General features: G+C 42.4%; 1 protein-coding gene across 1 annotated transcript in view; it reads right to left on the bottom strand.

The window, feature by feature from the left end:
• Positions 1 to 8,745, bottom strand: part of PRIM2 (DNA primase subunit 2) — a gene marked incomplete at its 5' end in the record, with an annotated part of 129,761 nt that extends 121,016 nt beyond the window's left edge. The window contains 4 exons of the mRNA XM_081998173.1: positions 1,118 to 1,238; positions 7,440 to 7,519; positions 7,823 to 7,926; positions 8,589 to 8,745. Coding sequence (XP_081854299.1) covers positions 1,118 to 1,238; positions 7,440 to 7,519; positions 7,823 to 7,926; positions 8,589 to 8,745 — 462 coding nt within the window. The remainder of the gene's footprint in view (positions 1 to 1,117; positions 1,239 to 7,439; positions 7,520 to 7,822; positions 7,927 to 8,588) is intronic.
• Between the last annotated feature and the right edge of the window lie 7,230 nt (positions 8,746 to 15,975).

The raw sequence follows: 15,975 nt of genomic DNA, 5'->3' as shown, positions 1-15,975 counted from the left end.
TTAAATTCCCACCAGAATTGGACGGGGGGAAAAAGAGTAGAAGCAAGGAAGTAGATTTCCAATGAAACGATGTTTTGTTGCCTCAATAGGTGTAAGAAAGCAATACCTTCTTAATCATTTTGACATATTGAAGGCACATTCAATAGCACAGAACCAAGCTATACTCCTAGATATTTCCAGCAACCTGCAAACATTAATTTATTCTCGCAAGCCTGAATGCTGAAACTGTGACAGGACAATATGAAATTGGGGAATAAGCAGTGAAAATACAGCTCCACAAACAGACTATTCGCTGAAAGGTATGTTGATCCAAAGAATGACATTTCTAACAGCCTCTCAAAGACCCAGGAAAGCCTATGTGTTACTGTTTAGCTAGACAAATTCTCTCAACACTGCACAAGTCATCTTTCATCATCAACATGCACTGGTGCCAGATCTTTCAATCCAGCAACATATAATGCATGCCAGTAACATATTTTAGACCATTTAAGTTCTTCTAATTAAGCGGTATTTTAAGAGAAAAATTGTTGCAGTAGACTGACGATTGTATATTAACTTTTATTAATTTAAGATTACCCTGAGAGCTACAGGCAAAGCTGGATTTTTCTAACAAAACAGTTCATAGCTGCAATGCAAAATTTTACTGAAATCATTAATGCAGAAACTGCAATAGGCATTTTCCTTTAATCCACTCGGACAAATGAAGCAGTATATAACAGCAGGAATTCTTCTGTAATATCCCTAAAGCATCTCAAAAGCAACAGTTGTTTGTCTACACAGATTGGTATTTTTAACTTTTTTCAAAAGTTGGTAAAGAGCTACAATGACACTGTTTGTTAACTCTTTTGTAATTACACATTTTTCAGGTGAATGTTGGTTGACTGAAGCTTGTTGCAACATTGAATTGAAACTTCTCTTTTTGCAACATAAAATTACATAACCTAATCCTTGTTTCTTGGACTATTCTCCAAGTTCAGAAGTTCTGTGTGGTTGTTTTTTAAAGCCACAAGTGCACTTTTTACTTTTTAAACAAAAGTACTAAAATCATATTAATGAGAATTTTAAAAAACATCAGGCACATGCTATATAACAGAAATGCAGAAAGTAACATACTTACAGCTTCAAAAGATAAGTTAATATGTTCCAGGAATTTCTGCCTTAAACTGTCAGTTAGTTCACTGAAGCGATATCGCAAGAGATCCATTTCTTGTTGAAGAAACCAACGCCTGAGATCCTCACTGCAAAGAAATAACAGAAAACCCCCATAATGCGTTTTCTGATTACACATTCCCTCTTTCCTTATAAACTAGATGTCAAACCTAGTGAACACAGCATTAAAGGTAGTGCTGACTTTCACATGAGACCCACAAGCTGAGGAGCTTAGAAGAGAAGGTAGGAAGCTTCAGGAAGGAGCACTTAAACAGAAAAAATATTCGAAGAGACACAACACAAAGTAGTACAACAGCGGATGTTTTAGAACAACAGAGGTAGTCAATCTCAACACTAAAAATTGCTCTGTAGGTATCAAAGCTGTTAGTGTCTTGTAAATGGTACTCACCATTTCTTACTTGTTTTAGATAAGAATAACCAACTGCAGATAACATTCTTCTTTGGTACTTAGAGGACAGCTTTTTTTCTTCAACATGGCACAACAGTCCTTCATCGTACATTAACGTCACAATTAATCTGATAAAGCAAATACATTATGAAGCCTACTTCTTTTAATTCTCACTTTTGGGGTACCCTCCAGCTGAAGGAACATGCACATATGTCAGATACTGTAACAACAGTGCTCTATGCTAGCCAAAAATACCCTGGAAGCAGGCAAATGGAAAATATATGACAGTGAACTTAGGTGAGGAACACATATAGAACACCCAACACTTGACAAAAGAGCAAAGGTGTGTAGCAACTGCAAGTGAGCAAGTAAAAGAATAAACAAAAACACAGGGACAGGAGTCAGTAGACAGCATAAAAGAAAAACAACACTGAAGCCAGTCTGTAAGTACTCATATTACTCTTTGCATACTGCTTTTTGGATTGCTAACATCCCAGCATTCAGATTCCCAGGCATCAGCACAGTTACCCAAAGCTATAGTGAGTAGGTACCAGAATACTAGTAACAAAAGCCACCCTACACGTACAAGCACAGAATGCAGACGGTACTGTATCTCGCTATTACAGGGCACTCTTTGAAAGCGTCTTCTCAGAGCTACACGGTGGACTACTGCCATGACAATTCACAGAGCACAGAAATACTGCAGTCTTAGATGTTCTCCTTACGATATTTAAACACCTTTTCCCAGAGGAGACCAGTGAATGAAAACAAGAGTTTTTTGTGTTTTTCTGGACAAAACCTCTGCTTGAAATATGGCTTGAGGAAAAGTAATTATTATTCAAATTATAATTCCAGATGGAAAGGCTCTGTTCAGGTGCTTTGTAAAGTATCCCTATGGACAGTTTCAGTGCTTGGGACGTGCTAATAATCTGTGCAACTTAAAATGGAAGTGAACAGTTTTATGGCTGATCTTCTGCAGTTCTGTGATCATCTTGAACAGCAATAAAATCCTAGGATGTGACAATTTTACTCTTTTCCTAATTCATCAGCTTTACACTGCCTTCGTGTTCCTAAAAAAAAAAAAAAATTTAAGCGTATATACTTACTTTGGAGGCCAGCCCGTCTCTTCCTTTCCTTCAGAAGAATAGATCAAATGCTGTAATACCACCTACCCACTAAACACTAAAACAAGAAAATATTACTGTGATCTCTAATACAATACACACACCTACCTGGGTTCTTCCTACAGATGACAAACTAGCTGATGAGCTGGCTTATGTTGCTGTATATGTCCAGCATATACTTTACAAATTACTTTATTAGGAACAGCATCATTAGGGCATTATTTATGTTCATTTTTTCCTTATGGCTTTGGAAAATTTTACATCATTTCTAAACCCAAATCATAGAATCTTTGGGTTGGAAGAGACCTTTAAAGATCATCTAGTTCAATCCCCCTGCAATGAGCAGGGACATCTTCAATCAGATCAGGTTGCTCAGAGCCCCGTCCAGCCTGACCTGGAATGTTTCCAGGGATGGGGCATCTACCACCTCTCTAGGCAACCTGTGCCAGTGTTTCACCAACCCCACCGTGAAAAATTTCTTCCATATCCAGTCTAAATCTACCCCCTCTTAGTTTAAAACCATTACCCCTTGTCCTATCACAACAGGCCCTGCTAAAAAGTCTGTCCCCATCCTTTTTATAAGCCCCCTTTAAGGATAAGGACTGGAAGGCAGCAATAAGGTCTCCCTGGAGCCTTCTCTTCTCCAGGCTGAACAACCCCAACTCTCTCAGCCTTTCTTCACGGGAGAGGTGTTCCATCCCTCTGGTCATCTTTGTGGCCCTCCTCTGGACCCTCTCCAACAGGTCCATGTCTTTCCTGTGCTGAGGGCTCCAGAGCTGGGTGCAGGAGTCCATGTGGGGTCTCACCAGAGCAGAATAGAGGGGCAGAATCACCTCCCTCGCCCTGCTGGCCACACTGCTTTAGATGCAGCCCAGGATACAGTTGGCCACCTGGGCTACGAGCGCACATTGCCGGCTCATGTCCAGCTTTTCAACCACCAGTACGCCCAAGTTCTCAGCAGGGCCGCTCTCAATCCCTTTATCCCCCAGCCTGGATTGATACCAGGGGTTGCCCCAACCCAGGTGCAGGACCCTGTGCTTGGCCTTGCTGAACCTCATGAGGTTCACATGGGCCCATTCCTTGTACTTATCATGTCTTATATGCATTATTAACATTTTAAAAAAATTGTACACTCTTATTCCAGACACCTATTAGTAATAATGCTTATTATCAAAACCACAAGCTTAAATGAAAAGCAACGTCACTGTCATTAGATAATTAACAAAGCTGCTGCTGAAGATGAGACAGTTGCAGGTAGTTCAAGCACAGACTTTAGGAATATCTCCTCAGTTTTTGCCACTTAACTTTTTTGTCTGCAGAATACTCAACAGTTTAAATCAGATCAGTAGATTCCTGACTAGAAAAATAATATGAAAGAAAAGGCTCTTTCATATCAGGAAACAGCACCACAGGGCAGGGGGGTGAACAACACAAACAAAATCATCTTCCCCCACCCAAGGATTGGTAGGAAATACTGACATAGTTGTTATGAAGCATCAACACAGAAGTACTTTAGAAAGACATGAACACACTCCTAAATCTGGAGCCTAAGAGTAGTAGCTCATATTCCACAACTAAATATGAGAGTTCAGTTACCAACAACTTAATGTTAACTTGTGAAAAGCCTGGGCATGGGTATTTAAGTTTCAAAACGTAGACAGCAAAACAAAACAATGCAATTTATAAGTGAGGATTGATGCAAACTAAAAAAAAAGTTGAAGTAAACTCATACCCCTGGGTGGCACTGTTGGCCAACTAGAAACTTAAAAAGGCGGGGTCGCAGGAAAACAAGTCTGTAAATACAACTGCCTGGCAGACCGCGGGGAACTGAATTCAAGCCAGTTTGCAGTTACGTCTACTTAAATACACTTTTTCAAACACTCCTACCTTAATAGCTTTCATCACTTAACCTAATGATTTGTGCCAAGTTTATTTGGCTGACCTAGTGTGATAAAAAACTTAGAAAACAGTATATTCTATTTGCCTCCCAATTTTATCTTTTGGGGAACATGCCAGTTTTAGAGCATAGAAATATCTCATCCCTGAAATACCGCTTTTAAAGAAAGAATGAAGAATGCTGGGTCCAGTGGTCACCTCATAGTGTTTAAGATGCTATTTTCCATTTTATGAGTAATCACTAAGTCTACTTAGACTAGTACTTTTTCTAGAGAAAAACAAGGTACTTTAAGTGGAAACCGACTATCAAGCTGTTTTATTGAAACACTGCATCAAACTACCCGTACATAAACAGGAACACAAAAATATATTTGCAAGTTGTTTAAAAAGAGTGCCCTGGAGCCCCATCCAAGGCCCCTCCTCCCTAAGAAGGGGTCCTTCCCCCTAGACTACAAAGCCAGACCTTTCCTGCTGTTTCTGTGGCCCAGAATAGCGTGTATTCATTTCTGCACAGCAGTTCACCTTCAACAAAGCTGCCCACCTCTGCCCTGATTATAGTCTAATTCTTAAGACACTCCCTTGAAACACAGGGTTTGAAACATGTCTCCCATTTATTTCCTAAGCAAGCACTGCAGTCAAATAAGCTCCCATACAAAAGACAAGGATCTTCTTTTAGAAAAACAGATTGCATAAAAAAACCAAGCAGTCTAATTATCTGCATCTATCGTTAATTGCAGGAGATTCCAGAGCCATTACAGAGATGCAGGGCAGTGGGGGGAAGACACCACATCAGCGACAAAGGCAGATGTTTAAACCAAGTCCCTGCTTGGTTATTTCTGACTGAGGCAGCCTTTCACATATGCCTTCCTCCCTTCTCGGCACAGTGGACAAAGCTTAGTGAATTCCACTCCTGAACCAAATACCTAACCTTCAGGCTTTTGCTAGGTGGCTTGTATTCCGTTCTGTGAATCTGACCTAAAGTCATTTTTCCTGAAGCCACAGACCAACCAAAAATAGATGCCTCCTGAATTCCACATCAGATTGTTGCCACCAGAAAATTCTACTTTCCAAGAACAGCAGAACTTTCTTCAAATGTGTCACTACCAAATCCTTCAAAGTGTCTCATCTCCCACAGTAAAGCAATGGTCCCATCTAAATAGTAACTACATGCTTAAGATAAAGTTTTACAAGAGAGGATAATGGAAACCAAACTAACCATTCAAAATGCCACTAGGTGCATAATAAGAAACATTAAGTTCTCAAGGGCTTTTTAGTCCCAGGCTACTTAAGGATACTACCTTTTGGGTGGTTTTGGTAGAAACTTACAATATAGGTAAAACAATATATTTTCTTGTAAAAATTAGCAGGACCAGTAGGACTAAGGGAGTTCATAAAAATACACAGAACAAACATAAGCACTAGGAAGAAACCAGTATTGCCAATATTACATTTGTTATTCGTAATCACAACTAATACATGTAGAACAGAGAAGGGTAGTGGGAATTTCAGTTGTAAGTCTGTTATTCAACTTGCTCCCTTCTTTCAGGATTTTAAACTACACTAATAGAGTCACTGCAGTGAAAGCTGCTAATGACCTTTGCATCCACAACCTGTTCCTCACTGTACATGCATCACAGATCTAGCTGGCTCATCGGTCATGTACACCAACATCTTCAGCACAGCCCAGATGTCTTTTGAAAGGGCAACACGATAGAATGCAAATAATCGAGAAGAATTCAAGGTGGTTAAAGTCACCCAGGGCCTGTCATGGTGAGGTTTCCTCCATCTGGAGGCTTTTGAGACCTCTGCTACTTCCTATTCTGATCAGATGCTCTATAGCAGGCTCCTACTATGTTGTTAGTCATCTTGGTCTGTTCTCCAACGCTTATCCCAAAACGCTCAGCTGTCTGACCCATTCCAAGGAAAGCCCCATCCACTCCAGCTCCAAATCCTGGCCTAGAGCACAATCTCTCCTAGTCACCTTCCCGTACTGTTTTTGCTTATGAATCTGTATCCATCCATAACAGCATCTCAGTCATGTCAGCTATTACAGTAACATCATATGTGTACTACCACACTCATCTAATTTAAACAAACTATATTGCAACTTAAAGTGCAACTGAATTAACAATTCAAAACAGTACACACTTCATATTTGTTGGTCTTAATTCTAAAAAGGACTGCAATGGCAAGGAGTCAGGAGTTCACACTGATGCATAACAAAGCTAACAGACATAAAGCACTGACAGCCTCTATCCAAAACTACAGCCGAAGCAAAAGGAATGCACTTGATGAGACCAAGTTTGTGCCTGAGATTTCACACAACAAAAAAACTGCAGTGCAACCATCCATGGCAATGAATTTGGAAGAAAAGCAGTGTCAGCAGAGGAAACCTCAAACTCAGGTGGTATTTTTAGTTTGCCAGAAACAAGCCTCTCTCTTTAGACAATAATATAAAGCCTATTTACATAGTCAGGTCTTTGGTCAGTAATCAACAGTTTAAGCATATGCAGCACAATTAATTTGAATTAAATTATCGATCCCTGAGAATGCCTGATGAGCACTTAATACCGGTGTGCTTTAATCTCAAAAAAGATGTCAAAGGAAGAGACTCAAGTCAATGTTCTGGGCATAAAACTCATAAGTTTATGCTTTTTTTATTATTACAGAATCTGGATATTAATTTGCGTCCCAAATATCCCTTTTCATCACAGTTGAAATGCTAGCAAAAAACCCCTCTGTTTGAGCCTGTCTATTTAGTAGCCATGCAACTCTAAAATATCTGTAATGGCTAAAAGAAAGCAATGTAGTATCTGTATACATTTAAAATTGGAGTACAGCATAATCCAACAAGTACTTACGACTGACAGTAAGCAAGGCGGAGTATAAAATGAGAGATATGGTCTTTTCTTCTTGCCTCGTAATCATCCTCAGCCAAAGCCTACAGAACACATTATTACTATTATCTCAAAGAAATAATCTCTCCCAGATTAAAAATCCACAATTAATTTATCATTGCTGTTCAACAGTGTATTAATACTCATCTTTAAGACAATAAATGCAAGACTGTTAAAGAACGGGGTTGTCCTAAAGAAAGGAACCTACATGCTCAAAGAAAAACTACATCTCTAACAGAACTTAAGTTTTAGGAGTATTATTTCATCACCTGTACTTTTATGCAGAATTCTGAGTGATGTGAAAAAAATAAAGTGCAAGAGAATTCCCTTTTTTCATTTTTACTTACTTTGTAGGGAAACTTAAGTTTCCGGAGCTCAGTCCCCAGCTTAGTTTTGTATGACTCACTACCTTTTACATGGCTCACACCAAGGTTTTCAACTACTTTGAGAACTGGGGGAAAAAAAAGAAAAAGCTTACGTTAAAGACAACATATTGAAAAGAAATCTAAGTGTGTCATGTCTTGGGAAATGCACAAACTGGGGTAAGGCCACAGGAATTGCTTTTCGTGGTATGGGGAGCAAAGAGGTAAGAAACACGGAGGATAAGGGGTGGCCCACCAGTCCTGAGCAGCTCGCCCAACTCTGGGATCCATACAGTCAACAAGGAAAGAGCGACAGCTAACCCTGATGGATCAGTCTCAGAACATCAGTGTCCACTATACTGATGGAATCCTTGGATTCTGTGGTTTTCCGTAGTTCAGAGGAACCCTTGCCCCCAGCCACAGCAATCTGCTGTATTGAGAGACATCAAATAGGCTGCAACACCTAGGAAGTGAAACACGCTCATAAGAACCACCAGCATAAACCAAAAGCTATACAGCCCTGACTGCTATACACCAAACACGCGTTGTAGAATCAGTCACGGCTCTCTGAAATACCTGAAACAACATGTTTTCCGTTAAAGGAGGGTGTTCATTTCAGCATAGGCAGGCAGCCAGCTCACATTAGTAAGAGGCAAAGACAGCATCTATGTCCACCAAAAATACATACAGCCACGACAGGAAGAATTTAAAGCTTCGGGCTATGGGACACACGGCCGGGGACGCTACTCACGCTTCAGGCGGTCGATGGCAAAGCTCTCAAACTCCACCAGCGAGATGTTTTCCGTGGGGGGCTCCACGTAGAACTGCAGGCTGTGAGGGTACAGCTCCCGCCGGTCCCCCGCCAGCCGCGCCTGCTTCAGCCTTGCTCGGCCGCTGGAGAACTCCATCTCTCCCGCCGGCGGGCCTGGGGGGCGACCGACACGGGCCTGGGGGGCGACAGGAGCGCTCAGCCACGAGGGAGGCAGCATGAAGGGGACGGGGAAGGAGGGGGAAGGAGGGGGAAGGCCGCCGCCGGCCCTGGGAGCGGAGAGGGCCCACCCGCCACTGGGCCCCCCCGGGGCTGCCTCCGGCAGCCGCCCGGAGAGACCAGCCCCCCGGTTGCCGTGGCAACTAACCCCCGGCCGCCGCAAGAACCCAGAAGCCCCCCCACCTATTGCCCCGCGCCGCTCACCTGCACCGGTTTCCCGCGCACGGCCCGTCCCGCCCACTTCCGCCCCGCCTCCGCCGCTCCGCCGCTCCGCCGCGCCTCACGCTAAGCCCCGCCTACCTAGGGCCACGCCTCCCGCGCGGTAATTGGCTGACGACAGTGAAGAGTGCGGAGTCGCAGCGGAAGGCGCCCACAGCCAGCATGGCGGCTCCAGCGTCAGGCGGACAGGTTGGGGTGGCCTCTCTAGCCCCGGCGGGAGCTCTATGGTGCCTGGCCCATCGTACCCAGATACCTAAACTCCGTTAGTTTCAAGAGCTTGAATGTCTTAAGCGAAGTTCGTCCATATTTCTTCCCGTTTTCTCTGCAGCTGGCCTGTATCTGTTAACTAACTTCATCATGATATTCTACAGTCTGAAACTAAACTGTGATTGATTTTTTGGGGTTTTTTGGTCCAGCAAAATTGTCTGTTCGCAGGATTGGCACAACTACTGGTTTTCATCAGTCGTCTACTGTTGTCCCCTGATGACGTTAGCAACAGCGGTATCATCTGAATCTTGTGCGACTCCAATAGCCAAAACCGAGGATCACAACATCACTAAGTGATAATAAGTGATAAACAGATTCTGTTTATCTGGTTTGAAAGTGAAGTGTTCAGCACACTACTCAAACACTGAGGAACTTCCTTTTAATTCCATGATCTCATAAACTCTGCTTTGATTTACAGCTGTATAATTTTGTCATTGTTCCAAGATAACCGCAGGATTTGCCATTTTTGCCCCTAGGTTGACCATTTTCTATTTTGTGTCCCTGCCTCAAAATGCCACTTATTTGCTAATTTTCCCCAACCAGAAAAGTCAGTTAATGATCTCGCAACAAATTCAGAGTGTGAAGGGATGGAAAATCAGAAGTGACATCCAGTTTATGCCCACAAAGTGAGGAAAATCAGTAGCTTAGGCTGGCGAGTTCTTAAGAACAATGAAGCGATCGTGGACCAGGACACATGCTAATCTCATGTTCATGGGCAACACCTAAAACGTTGCCAAGTCATCTGATTGCAGCTTTGACCAACACTGCCGCTGGAAGCCAGCCTAATACTGCAGCCTGCCTCTGTACTAGCAGGTTAAACATGGTTCTGAGTTCAACTGACGTGGGATAACTCACTCCAATTGCCCTTCAAAACACGGTGGCCACATCCAAATTGCCTACAGAGAACACTCCTACGCTCGTGCTAATTCTCAAACTGTGAAGCGTGCTTTTTGGTCTGAGCCAAACCTCTGCTAAGGGACCGTTTGAACAGCTTAACAGGATAGAAAATCAAGTTTCACTCTCCAGGGCTGCTCTGTAGACCCCCAGGAAAAAAACATGCTGTCAGTATATTTTTATCTATTTATATTATTTTTTCATATTTAACCCAAAGCAACCTTATATCTTTATATCTTTTATATATATATGCTCATACCTTCACAGTTTCTCCCCTTCTCCAGCTGGCTGCTACATGAGTTGCGCAGGAGTAGGAGCGAATCCGCCAAAATCCACCCAGTAGTTGCAAGAAGGCAGAGTTTTTGCCTTTGTCTGACCAGTGTGTTAATATCCAAGAGATCTTACTGAGACTGGCAGGGCACCGTCCAGAGCAGGGCAAGGCGGAAAATAAGAGTTCACACATTTGCTCCCCTCCTGGACTGGAGGGGGAGAAGCATGACAATGCTGACAAGCACTCCATAGAAGCCAGCAATTTTTTTCATATTAATTTCAATTCAATTTATGTTTTAGGGTTTGCCACATAAATGGTACCACACTTTCAGAAACCATGGTATGCGGTTTGCTGTCCATCACCGCTTCTTGTATTGAACCATGCGCTGGTCATTTTTTACAGGTCAGCAGTTGTGTCTACATCTGCCTTTCGGGTTTTTTTCCTTCACTACTAGTTTCTTTTCCTCTAATGCTGAGTAGTGATCCCCAAATTGTCTGAAATTAGGTGAAGACCTAATCCGTTTCTTTTTTTTTATTTCAATTAACCATTAACACTAACATTATTGCAAAAAGTCGTATCATTACTTCGGCAGAAATTAAGAAGCAAAATTAACATCTAGTTTAGTGGGCATGGTGGTGCTGGGTTGATGGTTGGACTTGACGATCTTAAAGGTCTTTTCCAACCTTATAGATTCTGTGATTCTGTGATCTATATTACTAGACTCAAATAAATCTTACAGTGCAAAACCTTATGAGGGGACGTCAGCGCTTTCACACAAATCCTTTTCTTGGGAAAAGGAAACAGACAAAGTGAAAAGGTATCAACTTGGTGGAAAACTCCCCAAACCACAATTCAAACAATTTCATAACCCAAACTTTCTTACTGACTTATTTATTGAAACCTATATACAGTTTCAATAGTATTTTGGTTACTTTTTTCCATGTATATTTTCATCACTTCCACAGTAACATTACCAGTACAGACTGATTTTTTAATTTTTTTTTTAACAGAATCATTGATGTTGTAACAACCCACCTCACAAATGTTTTGCAACAACATCCATATGGTCATCTGTCAAACTGTCCCCATCATCCCATCCAAACACAGCCCAATCCATCATACCCCAACCTGTTCTGCTACCTAATTAACAAAAAAGAAATTCCTTATTTGCATTAAATATATATCATTGCACGGTTTCTACTCCCACTTTTGTTATACTAACTAGCAGAGTGCCCGATGCCAATCCATTGGAGCTCAGTTCTTCTCTACTTGCATGACTACCACTGCTAATAGGAGGGTAAACATGGCAATGCCAATATCTAGGCTCTCTTTCAAGCTGTCCGTTCATCCATCATGTCTGGAATGTTTGGATCTCTGTGGATGGCAGGGATTAGCACAAAATGTCCCTTCTCTGCTTCCAGCTCCCTTTCAGCTGTTGTTGTGAATTTACTCACAGTCTTATTTACTGCATGTATCGTCAGTCTTATTAGATTCTCGTGTAACTCAGTCTTTATGTATATTGTCTTCATAACTTGCTTTCTTGATGTTTTCACCTCTTAAAACACTCGTCTTGATTTTTTAACTTCTGTTTATTCAAAATATTTGTTTATAGATTTTTCCACCATTTCACTTAATTCCTTTGCTGATCTGTCTTTTTCAGAAGTCTTGACAGGTCTACACTTTTCTTGTAGTGTATTTGTGTCATTGCTAGCCCAACTTCTCTTTGCATGTCTCTTTTGCAGTTCTCTGCTCCATGCTTTTTATTACTTCTTTAAATATTTGCCATCCAGGTTATAGAGAGCTTTTTTTTCTGACCATGATGCACAGATACCTCTGTACTTCCCAAAAATAGCAGGGTAAATATTCTGAGCTGGCTTTTAAATTCCTGCAGGCTCCAAAGTGAGTAAAGCGTGACTCATGCACTGAAGAGAGGTTCAGGGGGCTATTTTAGTCAAATATGCTCTTAGTCTCCCAATGTTAATTTCTTTAAGTGGAGAGTGACAACGATCACATCTCTTGTGACACTCTAAGTGTCTCTCGCTCCACTCATACAGGGCTTTCAGATCCTGGATGTATTCCCCAAGTCCCTTGTCCAAGACCCTGGTATACAGGTGGAGGAAATCTAGATACATCTTCACAATCATCTTAAATTTATCCTGATAGGTGGGTCTATCATCCACCTCTGCCTCTCACTGCATGCACCTTCTTCAGTATGTTTAGGCTGCTGTAGCAAATATGCCCACTGCATCCTTGTTCTGTTATGTATCATATTTTTGATCCCTTAGCATCATTTTTCAGGCTACACATCAAGGAAGGATCTGCCCTGTCCCTGTGCTAGGCTTCTCCAAAAGGATGCCACTCGTGTACTCCATTACAAGATGTTCCATGTGCTTTAAATAATTTTGCCTGCTATGCTGGGGCTTGGGCAGGGGGAAGACCTGGGGTTTTTTTTCTCTTGTTAATCTTCCTCTGCTAACTTTTGAGCATTTGATCAATGTTAGAGAGAGGGATTGAAGCATCAAAGACGAGAAGTACTTGCAAATTTGAGAAATTAGAGCCTGGGTGAAGGAAAGAGAGAGAGATTCAAAGCAGAACTCAGCCTCTTCTGTGCCCGGAGTGGCAGCCATCAGACAGTTAACACAAACATCCTGGCCGATGAGCATAAATATAGCTTGAGCTCAGCCACTGCACCATCATCTCTAAACATATAGGGGAGGATTTGAATTATCAAGCATCAGGACTAAGAAAGCAGAATTCATTTGTATTCTTAACGTATTCTGCTTCACAAGGATGTCCTTCTTCTTTTTCCTAGTCTAATATCTATCTTTAGCTTATTTAAATTATAAGTTTCTGAAACATGCAAAGTTTTTCAGTCTGTCTATCTGTATAGATACTGATGTCTTCTTTTCTTGGAAATTATTATCACTAAACTAATTTACAAGAATAAAATGCATTTGTTACATATAACATTTAAGATCTGCTGCATTTCTAATACTCTTTTGAGATTAATAAAATTTCTACCTGTATAGCAGTAAAGAATAGGATCCTTTCCTATCAAGCCATCTGTAGGTAATTGAAAGATGTCTTTAACCTCAAAAGTATTGCTATCCAACATAAAAATTAGTCATAGCTATGTAACTAGGATTTTTCTCTCTTTTTTTACCATATGAAGAATTAATTGTCAGGATTCAGAATAATGCAAAAAAGGTTTAAAATATTATTTTATAAGGAGGATCTCTTATTCCAAAATATGATTCTGTCTACATTCAAAGAAACCCATACCAGTTTAAGGATTTTCTTCAGCCTTTTTGGTGTTTATTTAGAGCTATTGAATAATACAAACTTGGCCAGGCAGATTTCCCATTTTAAGCTTATGACTTGATCATGAAAAAATGTCCTGCTTAGTACTGACACACACCAAGTTTTCAAATACCCAGTTGCTATGTAAAACAGTCTGCAAAATTTGAACCTAAATGCATGTGGCCAGCCTTCCAAATGCTAATAAATCTCTGTGTTAGGCTTACTCGGAGCATTTTCACCATTACAAGTGAACTCCCTCCCCCAAAATAAACACTAAGAGAGGATCCAGTCTGCCTAATCTAGCCGCTAAACCTGCACCCACCTTTTAAGCTCTTCTTTTAAAGGGAATGGTTTCCCATAGAATACTTGGAAAGAGGTAGGTATCCTGCTGGCCTGCAAAAAGACATCCAGCCTGCCTAAATTTAAGTGCCTGGGTACCACAGAATCACAGAATCACAGAATGGTGGGGATTGGAAGTGACCTCTGAAGATCATCTGGTCCAACCCCCCTGCCAAGGCAGGATCACCTACGGCAGGTTGCACAGGAACACATCCGGTCGGGTTTTGAAGGTCTCCAGAGAAGGAGACTCCACAACCTCTCTGGGCAGCCTGTTCCAGTGCTCCGTCACCCTCACAGTAAAGAAGTTTTTCCTCATGTTCAGGTGGAGCTTCCTGTGCTGCAGTTTGTGCCCATTGCCCCTCGTCCTGTTACTGGACACTACTGAAAAAGAGACTGGCTCCATCCTCCTGACAGCCACCCTTCAGGTATTTATAGACACTGATAAGGTCCCCTCTCAGCCTTCTCTTCTCCAGACTAAACAGCCTCAGGTTTCTCAGCCTTTCCTCATACGAGAGATGTTCTAGTCCCTTAATCATCCTCATAGCCCTCCCTTGGACTCTCTCCAGAAGTTCCCTGTCTCTCTTGAACTGGACACAACACTCCAGATGAGGCCTCACCAGCGCAGAGTAGAGGGGGAGGAGAACCTCTCTCGACCTGCTGGTCACACTCTTCTTAATGCACCCCAGGATACCATTGGCCCTCTTGGCCACCAGCGCACATTGCTGTCCCATGCATAACTTATTGTCTCCCAGGACTCCAAGGTCCTTCTCCATGGAGGTGATTTCCAGCAGGTCAGCCCTAACCTGTACTGGTGCATGGGGTTGTTCGTCCCCAGGTGCAGAACTCTGCACTTGTCCTTGTTAAATTTCATGAGGTTCCCCTCCACGCAGCTCTCCAGTCTGTCCAGATCCCGTTGAATGGCAGCACAGCCTCCTGGTGTATCAGCCACTCCTCACAGTTTTGTATCATCAGCAAACTTGCTGAGGGTACATTCCAGCCCTTCATCTAGGTCATTGATGAAGATATTGAGCAAAACCGGACACAGTACTGATCCCTGGGGAACACCACTAGCTACAGGCCTCCAACTGGACTCTGCACTGCTGACCACAACCCTTTGAGCTCTGTTGCTTAGCCAGATCTCAACCCATTTCGCAGTCCACAGCCGATTTATTTGCACAGAATCACTAAGGTTGGAAAAGACCTTTAAAATCATCAAGTCCAATCGTCAACCCAACAGCACCATGCCCACTAAACCATGTCACAAAGTGCCATGTCTACACGTTTTTTGAACATTTCCAGTGATGGTGACTCCACCACATCCCTGGGCAGCCTGTTCCAATGCTTGACCACCCTCTCGGTGAAGAAATTTTTCCTAATATCCAATCTAAACCTCCCCTGGCGCAACTTGAGGCCATTTCCTTTCGTCCTATCACTAGTTACTTGGGAGAAGAGACCAACACCCACCTCACCACAACCTCCTTTCAGGTAGTTGTAGAGAGCGATAAGGTCTCCCCTCAGCCTCCTTTTCTCCAGACTAAACAACCCCAGTTCTCTCAGCCACTCCTCAGAAGACTTGCTCTCCAGACCCCTCACCAGTTTCGTTGCCCTTCTCTGGACACGCTCCAGCACCTCAACGTCCTTGTAGTGAGGGGCCCAAAACTGAACACAGGATTCAAGGTGTGGCCTCACCAGTGCCGAGTACAGGGGCACAATCACTTCCCTACTCCTGCTGGCCACACTATTTCTGTAACAGGCAGCACAGCCTCCATGTTACACCTCCTCATCCAACGCCAAATGATCTCATTGCCTTGCAGGAGGGAGCAGGTGGTACTCTCAGGGAACAAAGCCCAGAACGATAAT

This window comes from Phaethon aethereus, assembly GCF_964289735.1.
Source record: "Phaethon aethereus genome assembly, chromosome: 3".
Taxonomy (NCBI): domain Eukaryota; kingdom Metazoa; phylum Chordata; class Aves; order Phaethontiformes; family Phaethontidae; genus Phaethon; species Phaethon aethereus.
The sequence above is the reverse complement of the archived record's forward strand: the minus strand, read 5'-3'. Positions and strand labels throughout refer to the sequence as shown.